This window comes from Lepisosteus platostomus, chromosome 9, assembly GCF_059453375.1.
Source record: "Lepisosteus platostomus isolate fLepPlt1 chromosome 9, fLepPlt1.hap1, whole genome shotgun sequence".
NCBI lineage: Eukaryota > Metazoa > Chordata > Actinopteri > Semionotiformes > Lepisosteidae > Lepisosteus > Lepisosteus platostomus.
Genome location: NC_142619.1, coordinates 2,533,003 through 2,547,500, shown reverse-complemented (window position 1 = coordinate 2,547,500; position 14,498 = coordinate 2,533,003). Strand labels below are relative to the sequence as shown.

At 54.4% G+C, this 14,498-nt stretch overlaps 1 protein-coding gene across 1 annotated transcript in view; it reads right to left on the bottom strand.

The window, feature by feature from the left end:
* The window catches only part of LOC148654360 (uncharacterized), a 25,141-nt gene extending 16,031 nt beyond the window's left edge, over positions 1–9,110 (bottom strand). Inside the window, exon 1 of the mRNA XM_088646487.1 lies at positions 8,733–9,110. Within this exon, the coding sequence (XP_088502613.1) occupies positions 8,733–8,766 (34 nt within the window). The 5' untranslated portion in view covers positions 8,767–9,110. The remainder of the gene's footprint in view (positions 1–8,732) is intronic.
* Positions 9,111–14,498: the final 5,388 nt, after the last annotated feature.

Below are 14,498 nucleotides of genomic sequence, written 5' to 3'. Positions count from 1 at the left end.
GCCCTGGTCACGCTTTGATGTTACTACAGTCTGTATCCAGAGAACGTGCAAACTCCACGCAGACAGCAGCCCGGGGCCCCAGCGCTGTGAGGCCGCAGTGCTCACCACTGTGCCGCTGGGCTGCCAGCTGGTGCTCTGCAGAGCTCGGCAATGCTGCTGGTTAACACCCACAGCGTCACTGACAACCCAGCTCATGCCCCTTCCTGTGCTGTTAACACACAGGTTGTCGATGACGCCTTCGCTGTGTTCTCTCTCGGAAACGAATGGCGTGCTAGGTCAGCAGAGTTCAGTCTTCTGGACTCACTGTTTCGCTGTCGTGATCAAGTGCTTTCTTAGACACCCCGTTTTCTGAAACCCTGTTTCTACTGTGCTGTACTGTGTTTTACCCTGATCTCACTGGGCTTTACTGCGCTGTACTGTGTTTTACCCTGATCACACTGGACTTTACTGCACTGTAGTGTGTTTTACCCTGATCTCACTGGGCTGTACTGCACTGTTCTGTGTTTTACCCTGATCTCACTGGGCTTTACTGCACTGTACTGTGTTTTACCCTGATCTCACTGGGCTTTACTGCGCTGTACTGTGTTTTACCCTGATCTCACTGGGCTTTACTGCGCTGTAGTGTGTTTTACCCTGATCTCACTGGACTTGAATAGATTGTACTGTGTTTTACCCTGATCTCACTGGGCTGTACTGCGCTGTACTTTGTTTTACCCTGCTCTCACTGGGCTGTACTGCGCTGTACTTTGTTTTACCCTGCTCTCACTGGTCTTTACTGCACTGTACTGTGTTTTACCCTGATCTCACTAGGCTGTACTGCGCTGTACTGTGTTTTACCCTGATCACACTGGACTTTACTAGACTGTACTGTGTTTTACCCTGATCTCACTGGGCTGTACTGCGCTGTACTGTCTTTTACCCTGATCTCACTGGGCTTTACTGCGCTGTAGTGTGTTTTACCCTGATCTCACTGGGCTGTACTGCACTGCACTGTACTGTGTTTTACCCTGATCTCACTGGGCTGTACTGCTCTGTAGTGTGTTTTACCCTGATCTCACTGGGCTTTACTGCGCTGTAGTGTGTTTTACCCTGATCTCACTGGGCTGTACTGCACTGTACTGTGTTTTACCCTGATCTCACTGGGCTTTACTGCACTGTAGTGTGTTTTACCCTGATCTCACTGGGCTGTACTGCGCTGTACTGTGTTTTACCCTGATCTCACTGGGCTGTACTGCACTGTACTGTGTTTTACCCTGATCTCACTGGGCTGTACTGCAATATACTGTGTTTTACCCTGATCTCACTGGGCTTTACTGCACTGTACTGTGTTTTACCCTGCTCTCACTGGGCTGTACTGCGCTGTAGTGTGTTTTACCCTGCTCTCACTGGGCTGTACTGTGTTTTACCCTGCTCTCACTGGGCTGTACTGCGCTGTACTGTGTTTTACCCTGAGCCCAGCAGGGACAGTGGACAGTAAGAGCTGTGTACTCTGTGAGCCGGCAGCAGTCTGTCCCAGGAGCAGAAGTGGGTCAGAGAAGAGGAACTGGCCCAGCTGGTGGTCAAGCGTAGCAGGACACTCCTCACTGGAGCAGCACGACCCACCCCCCCCCCTTCGATCTCACTGACACGGGCTGGAGGAGGAGGAGAGGGCTGGAGGAGGAGGAGGAGAGGACTGGAGGAGGAGGAGGAGAGGGCTGGAGGAGGAGGAGAGGACCGGAGGAGGAGGAGGAGAGGACTGGAGGAGGAGGAGAGGACCGGAGGAGCAGGAGAGGACTGGAGGAGCAGGAGAGGACCGGAGGAGCAGGAGAGGACTGGAGGAGGAGGAGGAGAGGACTGGAGGAGGAGGAGGAGAGGACCGGAGGAGGAGGAGGAGAGGACCGGAGGAGGAGGAGGAGAGGACCGGAGGAGGAGGAGGAGAGGACCGGAGGAGGAGGAGAGGACTGGAGGAGGAGGAGGAGAGGACCGGAGGAGGAGGAGAGGACTGGAGGAGGAGGAGGAGAGGACCGGAGGAGCAGGAGAGGACCGGAGGAGGAGGAGAGGACCGGAGGAGGAGGAGAGGGCCGGAGGAGGAGGAGAGGGCCGGAGGAGGAGGACAGGTCTGGAGGAGGAGGGGTCTGGAGGAGGAGGAGAGAACTGGAGGAGGAGGAGAGAACTGGAGGAGGAGGAGAGGACCGGAGGAGGAGGAGAGGACCGGAGGAGGAGGAGAGGGCCGGAGGAGGAGGAGAGGACTGGAGGAGGAGAGGACTGGAGGAGGAGGAGGGGTCTGGAGGAGGAGAGGTCTGGAGGAGGAGGAGAGGACTGGAGGAGGAGGAGAGGACTGGAGGAGGAGGAGAGGTCTGGAGGAGGAGGAGAGTGCCGGAGGAGGAGAAGAGGTCTGGAGGAGGAGGAGAGGTCTGGAGGAGGAGGAGAGGGCTGGAGGAGGAGGAGAGGGCTGGAGGAGGAGGAGAGGTCTGGAGGAGGAGAGGCTGCGGTGTGACCAGTTCTAGAGGTCAGGTGTGTCCAGCGTGCCCAGTACTCTCTGTGTGACTGAGACAGGCCCCAGTGCTCCCCTCTGCTCTCCTCTGCGGCCGTCCGGATCAGCCTGTGTCTCCGCCACATCCTGCAATCGCCCTGACGAGGGACGAACCACAGCAGTCCGGCCGTCCGCGAGCCTGCGCCCCCCCTGCCTGTCCCAGAGACCACCCTGGGGACACTGCGGAAGCCGTGTGCGTCCGACGGGTATTTACGGCCATCACGGACACCCGAGAGAACCCCCACCCTCTCCTCGACACAGGCTCCCACCAGCTCATTCTCAAGATCCGTTTCTGCGTATGCATCTATATTCACAAACCAGCAGGCTCTGCAGGAAGGCCTGCACCTACATCGTGTTGCGCTGGGGGCAGACGACTGCCCTGATCCCCATCAGTTCAACCCATCTCGTCGGATAGGAGCCCTTCATTAAGAAACCAAACAGTTCTGCATTTCCAAAACGAGTGTGTGTGTGTGTGTTCTGTGATGAACTGGCCCTGGTGTGTGTGTGTGTGGCCAGAGTCCTACGTGCCGATCTGCTGAGAGCCCGAGACTGTGCTCCTAATCCCAGCAGAACCCCTCTCTCTCTCTCTCTCTCTCTCTGGCTGCTGCTCGGGGAGGGACAGGGCGTTTCATTCAACCCCAATCGCCCCCGATCGCCCGCCCGCGCACGGGTGCAAAGCACGCCAGGTTCTGCTCCGCGCCGGGAGCTCAGCGCGTGCGGTCCGTTCGCTGGCGCGGTGCCAACCACTTACAGCTCGTGTTCTCAGGCGAGAGAGATGAGTCACCCCCTGCTGCCCCTCTGCTCAGCTCTAACCACAACTGCCCTGTTCCGGTGCTGCTGTTCTGTCTCCAAACCACACGGCCTTGCGCACTAGCAGCAGGAGTCACCAGGGCCCAGGTCACGCTTTGATGTTACTACAGTCTGTATCCAGAGAACGTGCAAACTCCACGCAGACAGCAGCCCGGGGCCCCAGCGCTGTGAGGCCGCAGTGCTCACCACTGTGCCGCTGGGCTGCCAGCTGGTGCTCTGCAGAGCTCGGCAATGCTGCTGGTTAACACCCACAGCGTCACTGACAACCCAGCTCATGCCCCTTCCTGTGCTGTTAACACACAGGTTGTCGATGACGCCTTCGCTGTGTTCTCTCTCGGAAACGAATCGACTGCTAGGTCAGCAGAGTTCAGTCTTCTGGACTCACTGTTTCGCTGTCGTGATCAAGTGCTTTCTTAGACACCCCGTTTTCTGAAACCCTGTTTCTACTGCGCTGTACTGTGTTTTACCCTGATCTCACTGGGCTGTACTGCACTACACTGTGTTTTACCCTGATCTCACTGGGCTTTACTGCGCTGTACGGTCTTTTACCCTGATCTCACTGGACTTTACTAGATTGTACTGTGTTTTACCCTGATCTCACTGGGCTGTACTGCGCTGTACTGTGTTTTACCCTGATCACACTGGACTTTACTAGACTGTACTGTGTTTTACCCTGATCTCACTGGGCTGTACTGCGCTGTACTGTGTTTTACCCTGATCACACTGGACTTTACTAGACTGTACTGTGTTTTACCCTGATCTCACTGGGCTTTACTGCACTGTAGTGTGTTTTACCCTGATCTCACTGGACTTTAATAGATTGTACTGTGTTTTACCCTGATCTCACTGGGCTGTACTGCGCTGTACTGTGTTTTACCCTGATCACACTGGACTTTACTAGACTGTACTGTGTTCTACCCTGATCTCACTGGGCTTTACTGCACTGTAGTGTGTTTTACCCTGATCTCACTGGGCTGTACTGCGCTGTACTGTGTTTTACCCTGATCACACTGGACTTTACTAGACTGTACTGTGTTTTACCCTGATCTCACTGGGCTGTACTGCGCTGTACTGTCTTTTACCCTGATCTCACTGGGCTTTACTGCGCTGTAGTGTGTTTTACCCTGATCTCACTGGGCTTTACTGCACTGTAGTGTGTTTTACCCTGATCTCACTGGGCTGTACTGCGCTGTACTGTGTTTTACCCTGATCACACTGGACTTTACTAGACTGTACTGTGTTTTACCCTGATCTCACTGGGCTGTACTGCGCTGTACTGTCTTTTACCCTGATCTCACTGGGCTTTACTGCGCTGTACTGTGTTTTACCCTGATCTCACTGGGCTTTACTGCACTGTAGTGTGTTTTACCCTGATCTCACTGGGCTGTACTGCGCTGTACTGTGTTTTACCCTGATCACACTGGACTTTACTAGACTGTACTGTGTTTTACCCTGATCTCACTGGGCTGTACTGCGCTGTACTGTCTTTTACCCTGATCTCACTGGGCTTTACTGCGCTGTACTGTGTTTTACCCTGATCTCACTGGGCTGTACTGCTCTGTAGTGTGTTTTACCCTGATCTCACTGGGCTTTACTGCGCTGTAGTGTGTTTTACCCTGATCTCACTGGGCTGTACTGCACTGTACTGTGTTTTACCCTGATCTCACTGGGCTTTACTGCACTGTACTGTGTTTTACCCTGATCTCACTGGGCTGTACTGCGCTGTACTGTGTTTTACCCTGATCTCACTGGGCTGTACTGCAATATACTGTGTTTTACCCTGATCTCACTGGGCTTTACTGCGCTGTACTGTGTTTTACCCTGCTCTCACTGGGCTGTACTGCGCTGTAGTGTGTTTTACCCTGCTCTCACTGGGCTGTACTGTGTTTTACCCTGCTCTCACTGGGCTGTACTGCGCTGTACTGTGTTTTACCCTGAGCCCAGCAGGGACAGTGGACAGTAAGAGCTGTGTACTCTGTGAGCCGGCAGCAGTCTGTCCCAGGAGCAGAAGTGGGTCAGAGAAGAGGAACTGGCCCAGCTGGTGGTCAAGCGTAGCAGGACACTCCTCACTGGAGCAGCACGACCCCCCCCCCCCCTTCGATCTCACTGACACGGGCTGGAGGAGGAGGAGGAGAGGACTGGAGGAGGAGGAGGAGAGGACTGGAGGAGGAGGAGGAGAGGACCGGAGGAGGAGGAGGAGAGGACCGGAGGAGGAGGAGGAGAGGACCGGAGGAGGAGGAGAGGGCTGGAGGAGGAGGAGAGGACCGGAGGAGGAGCAGGAGAGGACCGGAGGAGCAGGAGAGGACTGGAGGAGGAGGAGAGGGCCGGAGGAGGAGGAGAGGACCGGAGGAGGAGGAGAGGACCGGAGGAGGAGGAGAGGGCCGGAGGAGGAGGACAGGTCTGGAGGAGGAGGACAGGTCTGGAGGAGGAGGAGAGGACCGGAGGAGGAGGAGAGGACTGGAGGAGGAGGAGGAGAGGACCGGAGGAGCAGGAGAGGACCGGAGGAGGAGGAGAGGACTGGAGGAGGAGGAGAGGACTGGAGGAGGAGAGGACTGGAGGAGGAGGAGAGGTCTGGAGGAGGAGAGGTCCAGAGGAGGAGGAGAGGTCCGGAGGAGGAGGAGAGGTCCGGAGGAGGAGGAGAGGGCCGGAGGAGGAGGAGAGGTCTGGAGGAGGGGGAGAGGTCTGGAGGAGGAGGAGAGGTCTGGAGGAGGAGGAGAGGGCCAGAGGAGGAGAGGACTGGAGGAGGAGGAGGAGAGGACTGGAGGAGGAGGAGGAGAGGGCTGGAGGAGGAGGAGAGGGCTGGAGGAGGAGGAGAAGACTGGAGGAGGAGGAGGAGAGGTCTGGAGGAGGAGGAGAGGCCCAGAGGAGGAGAGGCTGCGGTGTGACCAGTTCTAGAGGTCAGTGTGTGTCCAGCGTGCCCAGTACTCTCTGTGTGACTGAGACAGGCCCCAGTGCTCCCCTCTGCTCTCCTCTGCGGCCGTCCGGATCAGCCTGTGTCTCCGCCACATCCTGCAATCGCCCTGACGAGGGACGAACCACAGCAGTCCGGCCGTCCGCGAGCCTGCGCCCCCCCTGCCTGTCCCAGAGACCACCCTGGGGACACTGCGGAAGCCGTGTGCGCCCGACGGGTATTTACGGCCATCACGGACACCCGAGAGAACCCCCACCCTCTCCTCGACACAGGCTCCCACCAGCTCATTCTCAAGATCCGTTTCTGCGTATGCATCTATATTCACAAACCAGCAGGCTCTGCAGGAAGGCCTGCACCTACATCGTGTTGCGCTGGGGGCAGACGACTGCCCTGATCCCCATAAGTTCAACCCATCTCGTCGGATAGGAGCCCTTCATTAAGAAACCAAACAGTTCTGCATTTCCAAAACGAGCTCGAAGGGTGGTCGACGCCGTTTCCTGTTTTAGGAGGAGGCGTGTGGCTCCCTGCTGCGGGCGTCCAGAGAGCGGGTCTCCCTGTTTCACGCGAGCGAACGGTTTATCTCTCCGCCCGCCGTCTCTGCGAGAGTCCAGCGAGCGTGGCCACTGCCTGCTGATAAGACAGTGGGAACTGAGAGTGGCCGAGGCAGAGAAAAAGAAAAGTCTTGTTTATTTCTGGGGTTTTTTTGGGGGTGGGGCGCGTTATCGCCGACAACGTGGGGAATCAACCGGCAGCACTGCCAGGGGTTGTAAAGAGAGCAGACCTGGGCTCGGTTCCTGGGCTGCTGTCTGTGTGGAGTTTGCATGTTCCCCACCCACAGTGTTGCTCTGCTGAACATCGACAGGGTTCTGCGAACGCCCCCCACTCAAAACAAGCAGTGAAACCCCCTCCAGTGAGTCAGCAGGCAAGACGCCTCTACGCACGTTGGCCGGAGCTGTAAACGGCCCACCTGAGCCAACGGCCCACCCACGCGCTTGAACTGCGACACAACACCAGGCACGCGCAAGGAGGCGCCCACAACACCACGCGCTGCCCGGGTACCGTGCGCCCGTGTCCCGAGACGATTCGGGGGGGGAGGACGGGCGGGGGCGTTCGTGCCCAGTGCCCCCCTCCCCACCCGGCCCGCGAGGAGCCCCAGGAGAGACGGGACAGGACAGGACGCCGGCAGCGGTCAGTCAGACAGGGTGGACAGGGGTCAGGCGAGGGTGCCAGTCCACCGGCAGGCGTTCGGGAAGAGCAGGTTCTGGACCAGTGGAGCTGCTCCCAGTACAGAGCGGCCAGGGTGACTGGTTTTTGTGCAGGAATATATTAGCTTCCAGGCGTTTGCTCAGCGGGGGGGCTGACCGGCCAGTACAGGAGTGCTGCAGCCTAGCGACACAGCAGCAGGGCTGTAATAAGCCCTCCCTCCCTCTCCGAACGGCTGTGTCCGTTACAGGGCCACGGGGCAGCTGCGGTCTATCCCAGCAAGCAATGGGAGCAAGGCTGGGTACACGCTCCAAACACCCGCAGAGCTCTGCCCTCGAACCCCTGCACGGACGGGGCTCGCGTGTGCAACCCGGCGCTGCTGAAGGGCTCTGTGCCACAGTTGTGATCCGAGCGAAGGCGGAGCGAGACAGAGACTCGTTTCACTGAGTTTATACCAGCGGACTGACCGAGAGAGACTGCACTAACACTGCACTGAGAGAGAGAGGGGTTCATACAGACACACTGACTGGACACTCCAGTACATTAACACTGCACTGAGAGAGAGAGGGGTTCATACAGACACACTGACTGGACACTCCAGTACATTAACACTGCACTGAGAGAGAGAGGGGTTCATACAGACACACTGACTGGACACTCCAGTACATTAACACTGCACTGAGAGAGAGAGGGGTTCATACAGACACACTGACTGGACACTCCAGTACATTAACACTGCACTGAGAGAGAGAGGGGTTAATACAGACACACTGACTGGACACTCCAGTACATTAACACTGCACTGAGAGAGAGAGAGAGGGGTTAATACAGACACACTGACTGGACACTCCAGTACATTAACACTGCACTGAGAGAGAGAGGGGTTCATACAGACACACTGACTGGACACTCCAGTACATTAACACTGCACTGAGAGAGAGAGGGGTTAATACAGACACACTGACTGGACACTCCAGTACATTAACACTGCACTGAGAGAGAGAGAGAGGGGTTAATACAGACACACTGACTGGACACTCCAGTACATTAACACTGCACTGAGAGAGAGAGAGAGGGGTTAATACAGACACACTGACTGGACACTCCAGTACATTAACACTGCACTGAGAGAGAGAGAGAGGGGTTAATACAGACACACTGACTGGACACTCCAGTACATTAACACTGCACTGAGAGAGAGAGGGGTTCATACAGACACACTGACTGGACACTCCAGTACATTAACACTGCACTGAGAGAGAGAGGGGTTCATACAGACACACAGACTGGACTCACCAGCTAGGAGATATAGAGCCCCTCCAGTCTTCATGGTGAGGGATATCGAGAGAAACCGAATCAAAGCCAAACTAAACAATTGGAGGGAGGACTGATGAATAACAGAACTGGACGAAGGAGGGGCGTGGCGACGAGAGAGAGAGAGAGAGAGACGAGCTGATGTTCGCTTCCTGTTTCGAACTTCACCACATGGAGCCCAGTTGTTCCCCGCACGGATCCTGGAAAACCTTTCACTTTCAGTTTCCGGTTCATCCGGGTGAGGAGCGCCCTGTCTGTTCGGGAATCAGCGAGGCAGGGAGTCTCGGACGGACAGACAGACAGACAGACTCCTGGACCACAGAGCAGCAGGTGCACCTCAGCGCTGTGTCCCATGATGCTCCCGAACTCTCTGTGCAGCCTGCCCGAAAGTGTCAAAAATAACGTCTCCCCCCGCCGCCCTCGCTTGATTTCAGACCGCTGGCGTTACCATGGGGGGGCGGAAGGCAAACTTATTCGAGTGCAAGAGCTCTTCTGCTCCAACCACTACAGCAAGCGTCTGGGGGAGAGGACCAGTGTAACCACTGTCATGACCACAGCTTGCACAGTGACCGAGCTCCTTCTGTCTGGGCCTCGATATCGACAGGCTAGATTCAAGAGCAGCAGGCCTAGATCATCCTCAGCCCCCCCCCAGCTATCAACCTCCTTGACTGGGCCAGTCGGCTGTGTATTTACTGTGTGTACATATATGGATCGTTTCACCAGACCCGCGTGTCTCTTGTGTGTTAAAGGGTCCGTGTTGTGTGAGCTGCACCGTGTTCTGCCTTGTGACCTGCCTGCAGAGCAAACGTCCCGTCTGGGCCCATCCAGGAAGGAGGGGAGGAGGAATCACATCTCTTCAGAGGTCTTGATGTGAGTGATGAAGACGACTTATAACAATGATCATATTAATAATTCCTTACACTTGCTTTTCTGGCCTAACATAGAGCTTATATATCTATACAGAGCTTACAGACTAATGTAGAGTCTATATACCTATAAACTAATAGAATCCATAGATTTATATAGAGCTTTTCTACTCAAAGTGCTTGACAGGTACTGGGGATCCCCTCCACCCCCCACCAGTGTGCAGCCCCACCTGGATGATGCCCCAGTCCTCTCCCACACACCAGCTCTCAGTGGGGAGGAGAGCAGAGGGATGGAGCCAGTTCAGAGAGGGGGGTTATTAGGAGGCCATGAGGGGTAAAGGCCAGGGGGGAAATTTGGCCAGGACACTGGGGTAACACCCCTACTCTTGTCGAGAGACACCCCGGGATTGTTAATGACCACAGAGAGTCAGGACCTGGGTTTGACGTCTCATCTGAAGGACGGCGCCTGTTTACAGTCTAGTGTCCCCGTCACTATACGGGGGGGCATGAGGACCCACACAGACCGCAGGGTGAGCGCCCCCTGCTGGCCCCACTCACACCTCTCCCAGCAGCAGCCTCAGCTTTCCCAGGAGTCTCCCCTCCAGGTACTGGCCAGGCTCCCACCTGCTGGGCTCCAGTGGGGTGTGTCAGCTGGGAGCTGCAGGGGGACACAGCTGCTGTCTGCTTTTGATTTCAACATTTCATCAAGATGTGGCAAGAAAATGAAGAATGAAACGGAAAAGGTGGAGAAGATGTTTTTTTTGCAGGGCCGGGTCCTCAGTTCTCACTGCGCATCTCTAACAGCGCTCATGGCTCACCAGAGTCTGCGTTGAGTTTTACACGTTTATTTTTAATGTCCGAAATTCTTGGTCGTTTAGTCAGCAGAAACCCGTTGTATTTATGGTGTGGGACTTCTCTCTTTCCGAACCCACAGCTTCTCCCCGGGCTTCTGTTGAAAACCACAGCGCTGTTTTCAAAATAGCCCCTGTCAGAGCACAGTGGCTGTGCTTCCCACTGCTCTGTGGGCACGCTTTTGCAAGCTCGAACCCGGGCCGGCAGCTGGCAGCCTGCAGGAGGAGCAGGCATCGTGGGGATTTAGCGGCGCAATTTAAGCAGGCGATGAGGACGCAAGACGGGTCGCAGACTGGGGCGCTTGAGAGTCTGAAGCTAATGGACCCCGAGAATCTCGCCCAGCTGTGTCTGGAGAGAAGCCAGGGTATCGGCTTCAACCGCAGGGCTGGGCAGCTTGTTCCCCACCCCCACCACCCTCTGTGTACAGAAGCCCCTCCTGTCCTGACTGGAGGAGCTCACCCATCTGTGTCTGGAGAGAAGCCAGGGTATCGGCTTCAACCACAGGGCTGGGCAGCTTGTTCCCCACCCCCACCACCCTCTGTGTACAGGAGAGCCTCCTGTCCTGACTGGAGGAGCTCACCCAGCTGTGTCTGGAGAGACGCCAGGGTATCGGCTTCAACCACAGGGCTGGGCAGCTTGTTCCCCACCCCCACCCCCCTCTGTGTACAGAAGAGCCTCCTGTCCTGACTGGAGGAGCTCACCCAGCTGTGTCTGGAGAGACGCCAGGGTATCGGCTTCAACCACAGGGCTGGGCAGCTTGTTCCCCACTCCCACCACCCTCTGTGTAAAGATGTGTTTCATGTTTCATGATCTCATCCCTGATGTTTTCCCTGGTGGGCGTTTTGCTCTTTGGTCTGCAGAGGTCCGCTGGTTTAATTCTATTAGAGTCCTTGAGTTTTTTAGAACAGCTTATCAACGTGTCGTTTTGAATTTTTGCTTTATAATTTTAAATCTATCATATGCTCCAAGTCTTGTGGTTTTTTAAAACTTCAATTTGTGTATCCATCTCATCTTCTGCATTGTTCCTGTAATGAAGAGCTCTGTGTTATTTTGACATCTTACGTTGAAATACCAGAGTGTGTGTCTGGTTGTGCACATTGCCTCACAGCTACTGAAAAAGTCCAAAACAGGAAACTGTCATCTTCGCCTGCTGGTCTCAGAATAACCACCAGATCTCACTTCTAACAAAAAAATAAAAGAAGAACACACTGAAAAAGACACACTGGATACTCCAGTACATCAACACTGCACTGAGAGAGAGAGGGGTTCATACAGACACACTGACTGGACACTCCAGTACATTAACACTGCACTGAGAGAGAGAGGGGTTCATACAGACACACTGACTGGACACTCCAGTACATTAACACTGCACTGAGAGAGAGAGGGGTTAATACAGACACACTGACTGGACACTCCAGTACATTAACACTGCACTGAGAGAGAGAGGGGTTCATACAGACACACTGACTGGACACTCCAGTACATTAACACTGCACTGAGAGAGAGGGGTTCATACAGACACACTGACTGGACACTCCAGTACATTAACACTGCACTGAGAGAGAGAGGGGTTAATACAGACACACTGACTGGACACTCCAGTACATTAACACTGCACTGAGAGAGAGAGAGGTTCATACAGACACACTGACTGGACACTCCAGTACATTAACACTGCACTGAGAGAGAGAGGGGTTCATACAGACACACTGACTGGACACTCCAGTACATTAACACTGCACTGAGAGAGAGAGGGGTTCATACACACACACTGACTGGACACTCCAGTACATTAACACTGCACTGAGAGAGAGAGGGGTTAATACAGACACACTAACTGGACACTCCAGTACATTAACACTGCACTGAGAGAGAGAGAGGGGTTAATACAGACACACTGACTGGACACTCCAGTACATTAACACTGCACTAAGAGAGAGAGGGGTTAATACAGACACACTGACTGGACACTCCAGTACATTAACACTGCACTGAGAGAGAGAGGGGTTAATACAGACACACTGACTGGACACTCCAGTACATTAACACTGCACTGAGAGAGAGAGGGGTTAATACAGTACACACACACTGACTGGACACTACAGTACATTAACACTGCACTGAGAGAGAGAAGGGGGTTAATACAGACTCTTTGTATATCTACAGTATGAGTCATGTTTCCCTTTTCAGTCCTGAGAATCATGTTTTGAAATCTGCTTATAATTTTCTCTTTCGATTTGATTGCACTTTTTCTGTGAATTTTATCAAATGTGAATTAGGTGACAGTTTCATTAGATACCCTTATATCATTCTGCACCAGCAACCCCACCTGGGAGACGCACAGTGATCATTCTGCACCAGCAGCCCCACCTGGGAGACGCACAGTGATCATTCTGCACCAGCAGCCCCACCTGGGAGACACACAGTGATCATTCTGCACCAGTAACCCCACCTGGGAGACACACAGTGATCATTCTGCACCTACAGCCCCTACTGGGAGACACACAGTGATCATTCTGCACCAGTAACCCCACCTGGGAGACGCACAGTGATCATTCTGTACCTGTAACCCCACCTGGGAGACGCACAGTGATCATTCTGCACCAGCAGCCCCACCTGGGAGACGCACAGTGATCATTCTGCACCAGTAACCCCACCTGGGAGACGCTTCAAATTGGTTCAGACACTTCAAATTCTCTCATAACAGCCTGTGAAGTGTGTAAAGACACAGACACTCCAGATTCCCTTACAACAGCCTGTGGACAGTGTGTAAAGACACAGACACTCCAGATTCCCTTATAACAGCCTGTGGACAGTGTGTAAACTCACAGACACTCCAGATTCCCTTATAACAGCCTGTGGACAGTGTGAAAACACACAGACACTCCAGATTCCCTTATAACAGCCTGTGGACAGTGTGTAAACACAGACACTCCAGATTCCCTTATAACAGCCTGTGGACAGTGTTTAAACTCACAGACACTCCAGATTCCCTTATAACAGCCTGTGGACAGTGTGTAAACTCACAGACACTCCAGATTCCCTTATAACAGCCTGTGGACAGTGTGTGAACACAGAGACACTCCAGATTGCCAAATGAACAGTGTTTAAAAAAACTGAAACTCCAGATTTCCTTTTAAAAGCCTGTAAACAGCATGAAAAGTTACAGCCACATAGATTTTAAAACATGTACAAACACTGCAAGTTTCTCATTTAGGCAGTTTAGTACTTCAGTGAATCAGGATGTTTGTCCAGTTGTTACTCGGAGGAGCTGTATGGACACTGTCCTGCAGGAGTGAATCTCATGCTTCACATAAGATATTAAACTGGGCCACTTGTTCATTATAGAGCCCAGAACCTGCACTCCCTACAGCTCCTCTCAATCCACCTCTTGCAGACGATTCTCTCTCCTCCCCCTGATCTGTGTGCAGTGAGGCTGCTGGTGCAGAATGATCACTGTGTGTCTCCCAGGTGGGGCTGCTGGTGCAGAATGATCACTGTGTGTCTCCCAGGTGGGGTTACTGGTGCAGAATGATCACTGTGCGTCTCCCAGGTGGGGCTGCTGGTGCAGAATGATCACTGTGCGTCTCCCAGGTGGGGCTGCTGGTGCAGAATGATCACTGTGCGTCTCCCAGGTGGGGCTGCTGGTGCAGAATGATCACTGTGCGTCTCCCAGGTGGGGTTGCTGGTGCGGAATGATCACTGTGCGTCTCCCAGGTGGGGCTGCTGGTGCAGAATGATCACTGTGCGTCTCCCAGGTGGGGTAACAGGTACAGAATGATCACTGTGTGTCTCCCAGGTGGGGTTACTGTTGTAGAACGATCACTGTGTGTCTCCCAGGTGGGGTTACTGGTGCAGAATGACCAGCAGGCGTCTCCTAGGTGGGGTTACTGGTGCAGAATTATCACTGTGCGTCTCCCAGGTGGGGTTACAGGTGCAGAATGATCACTGTGCGTCTCCCAGGTGGGGTTACAGGTGCAGAATGATCACTGTGCGTCTCCCAGGTGGGTTTGCTGGTGCAGAATGA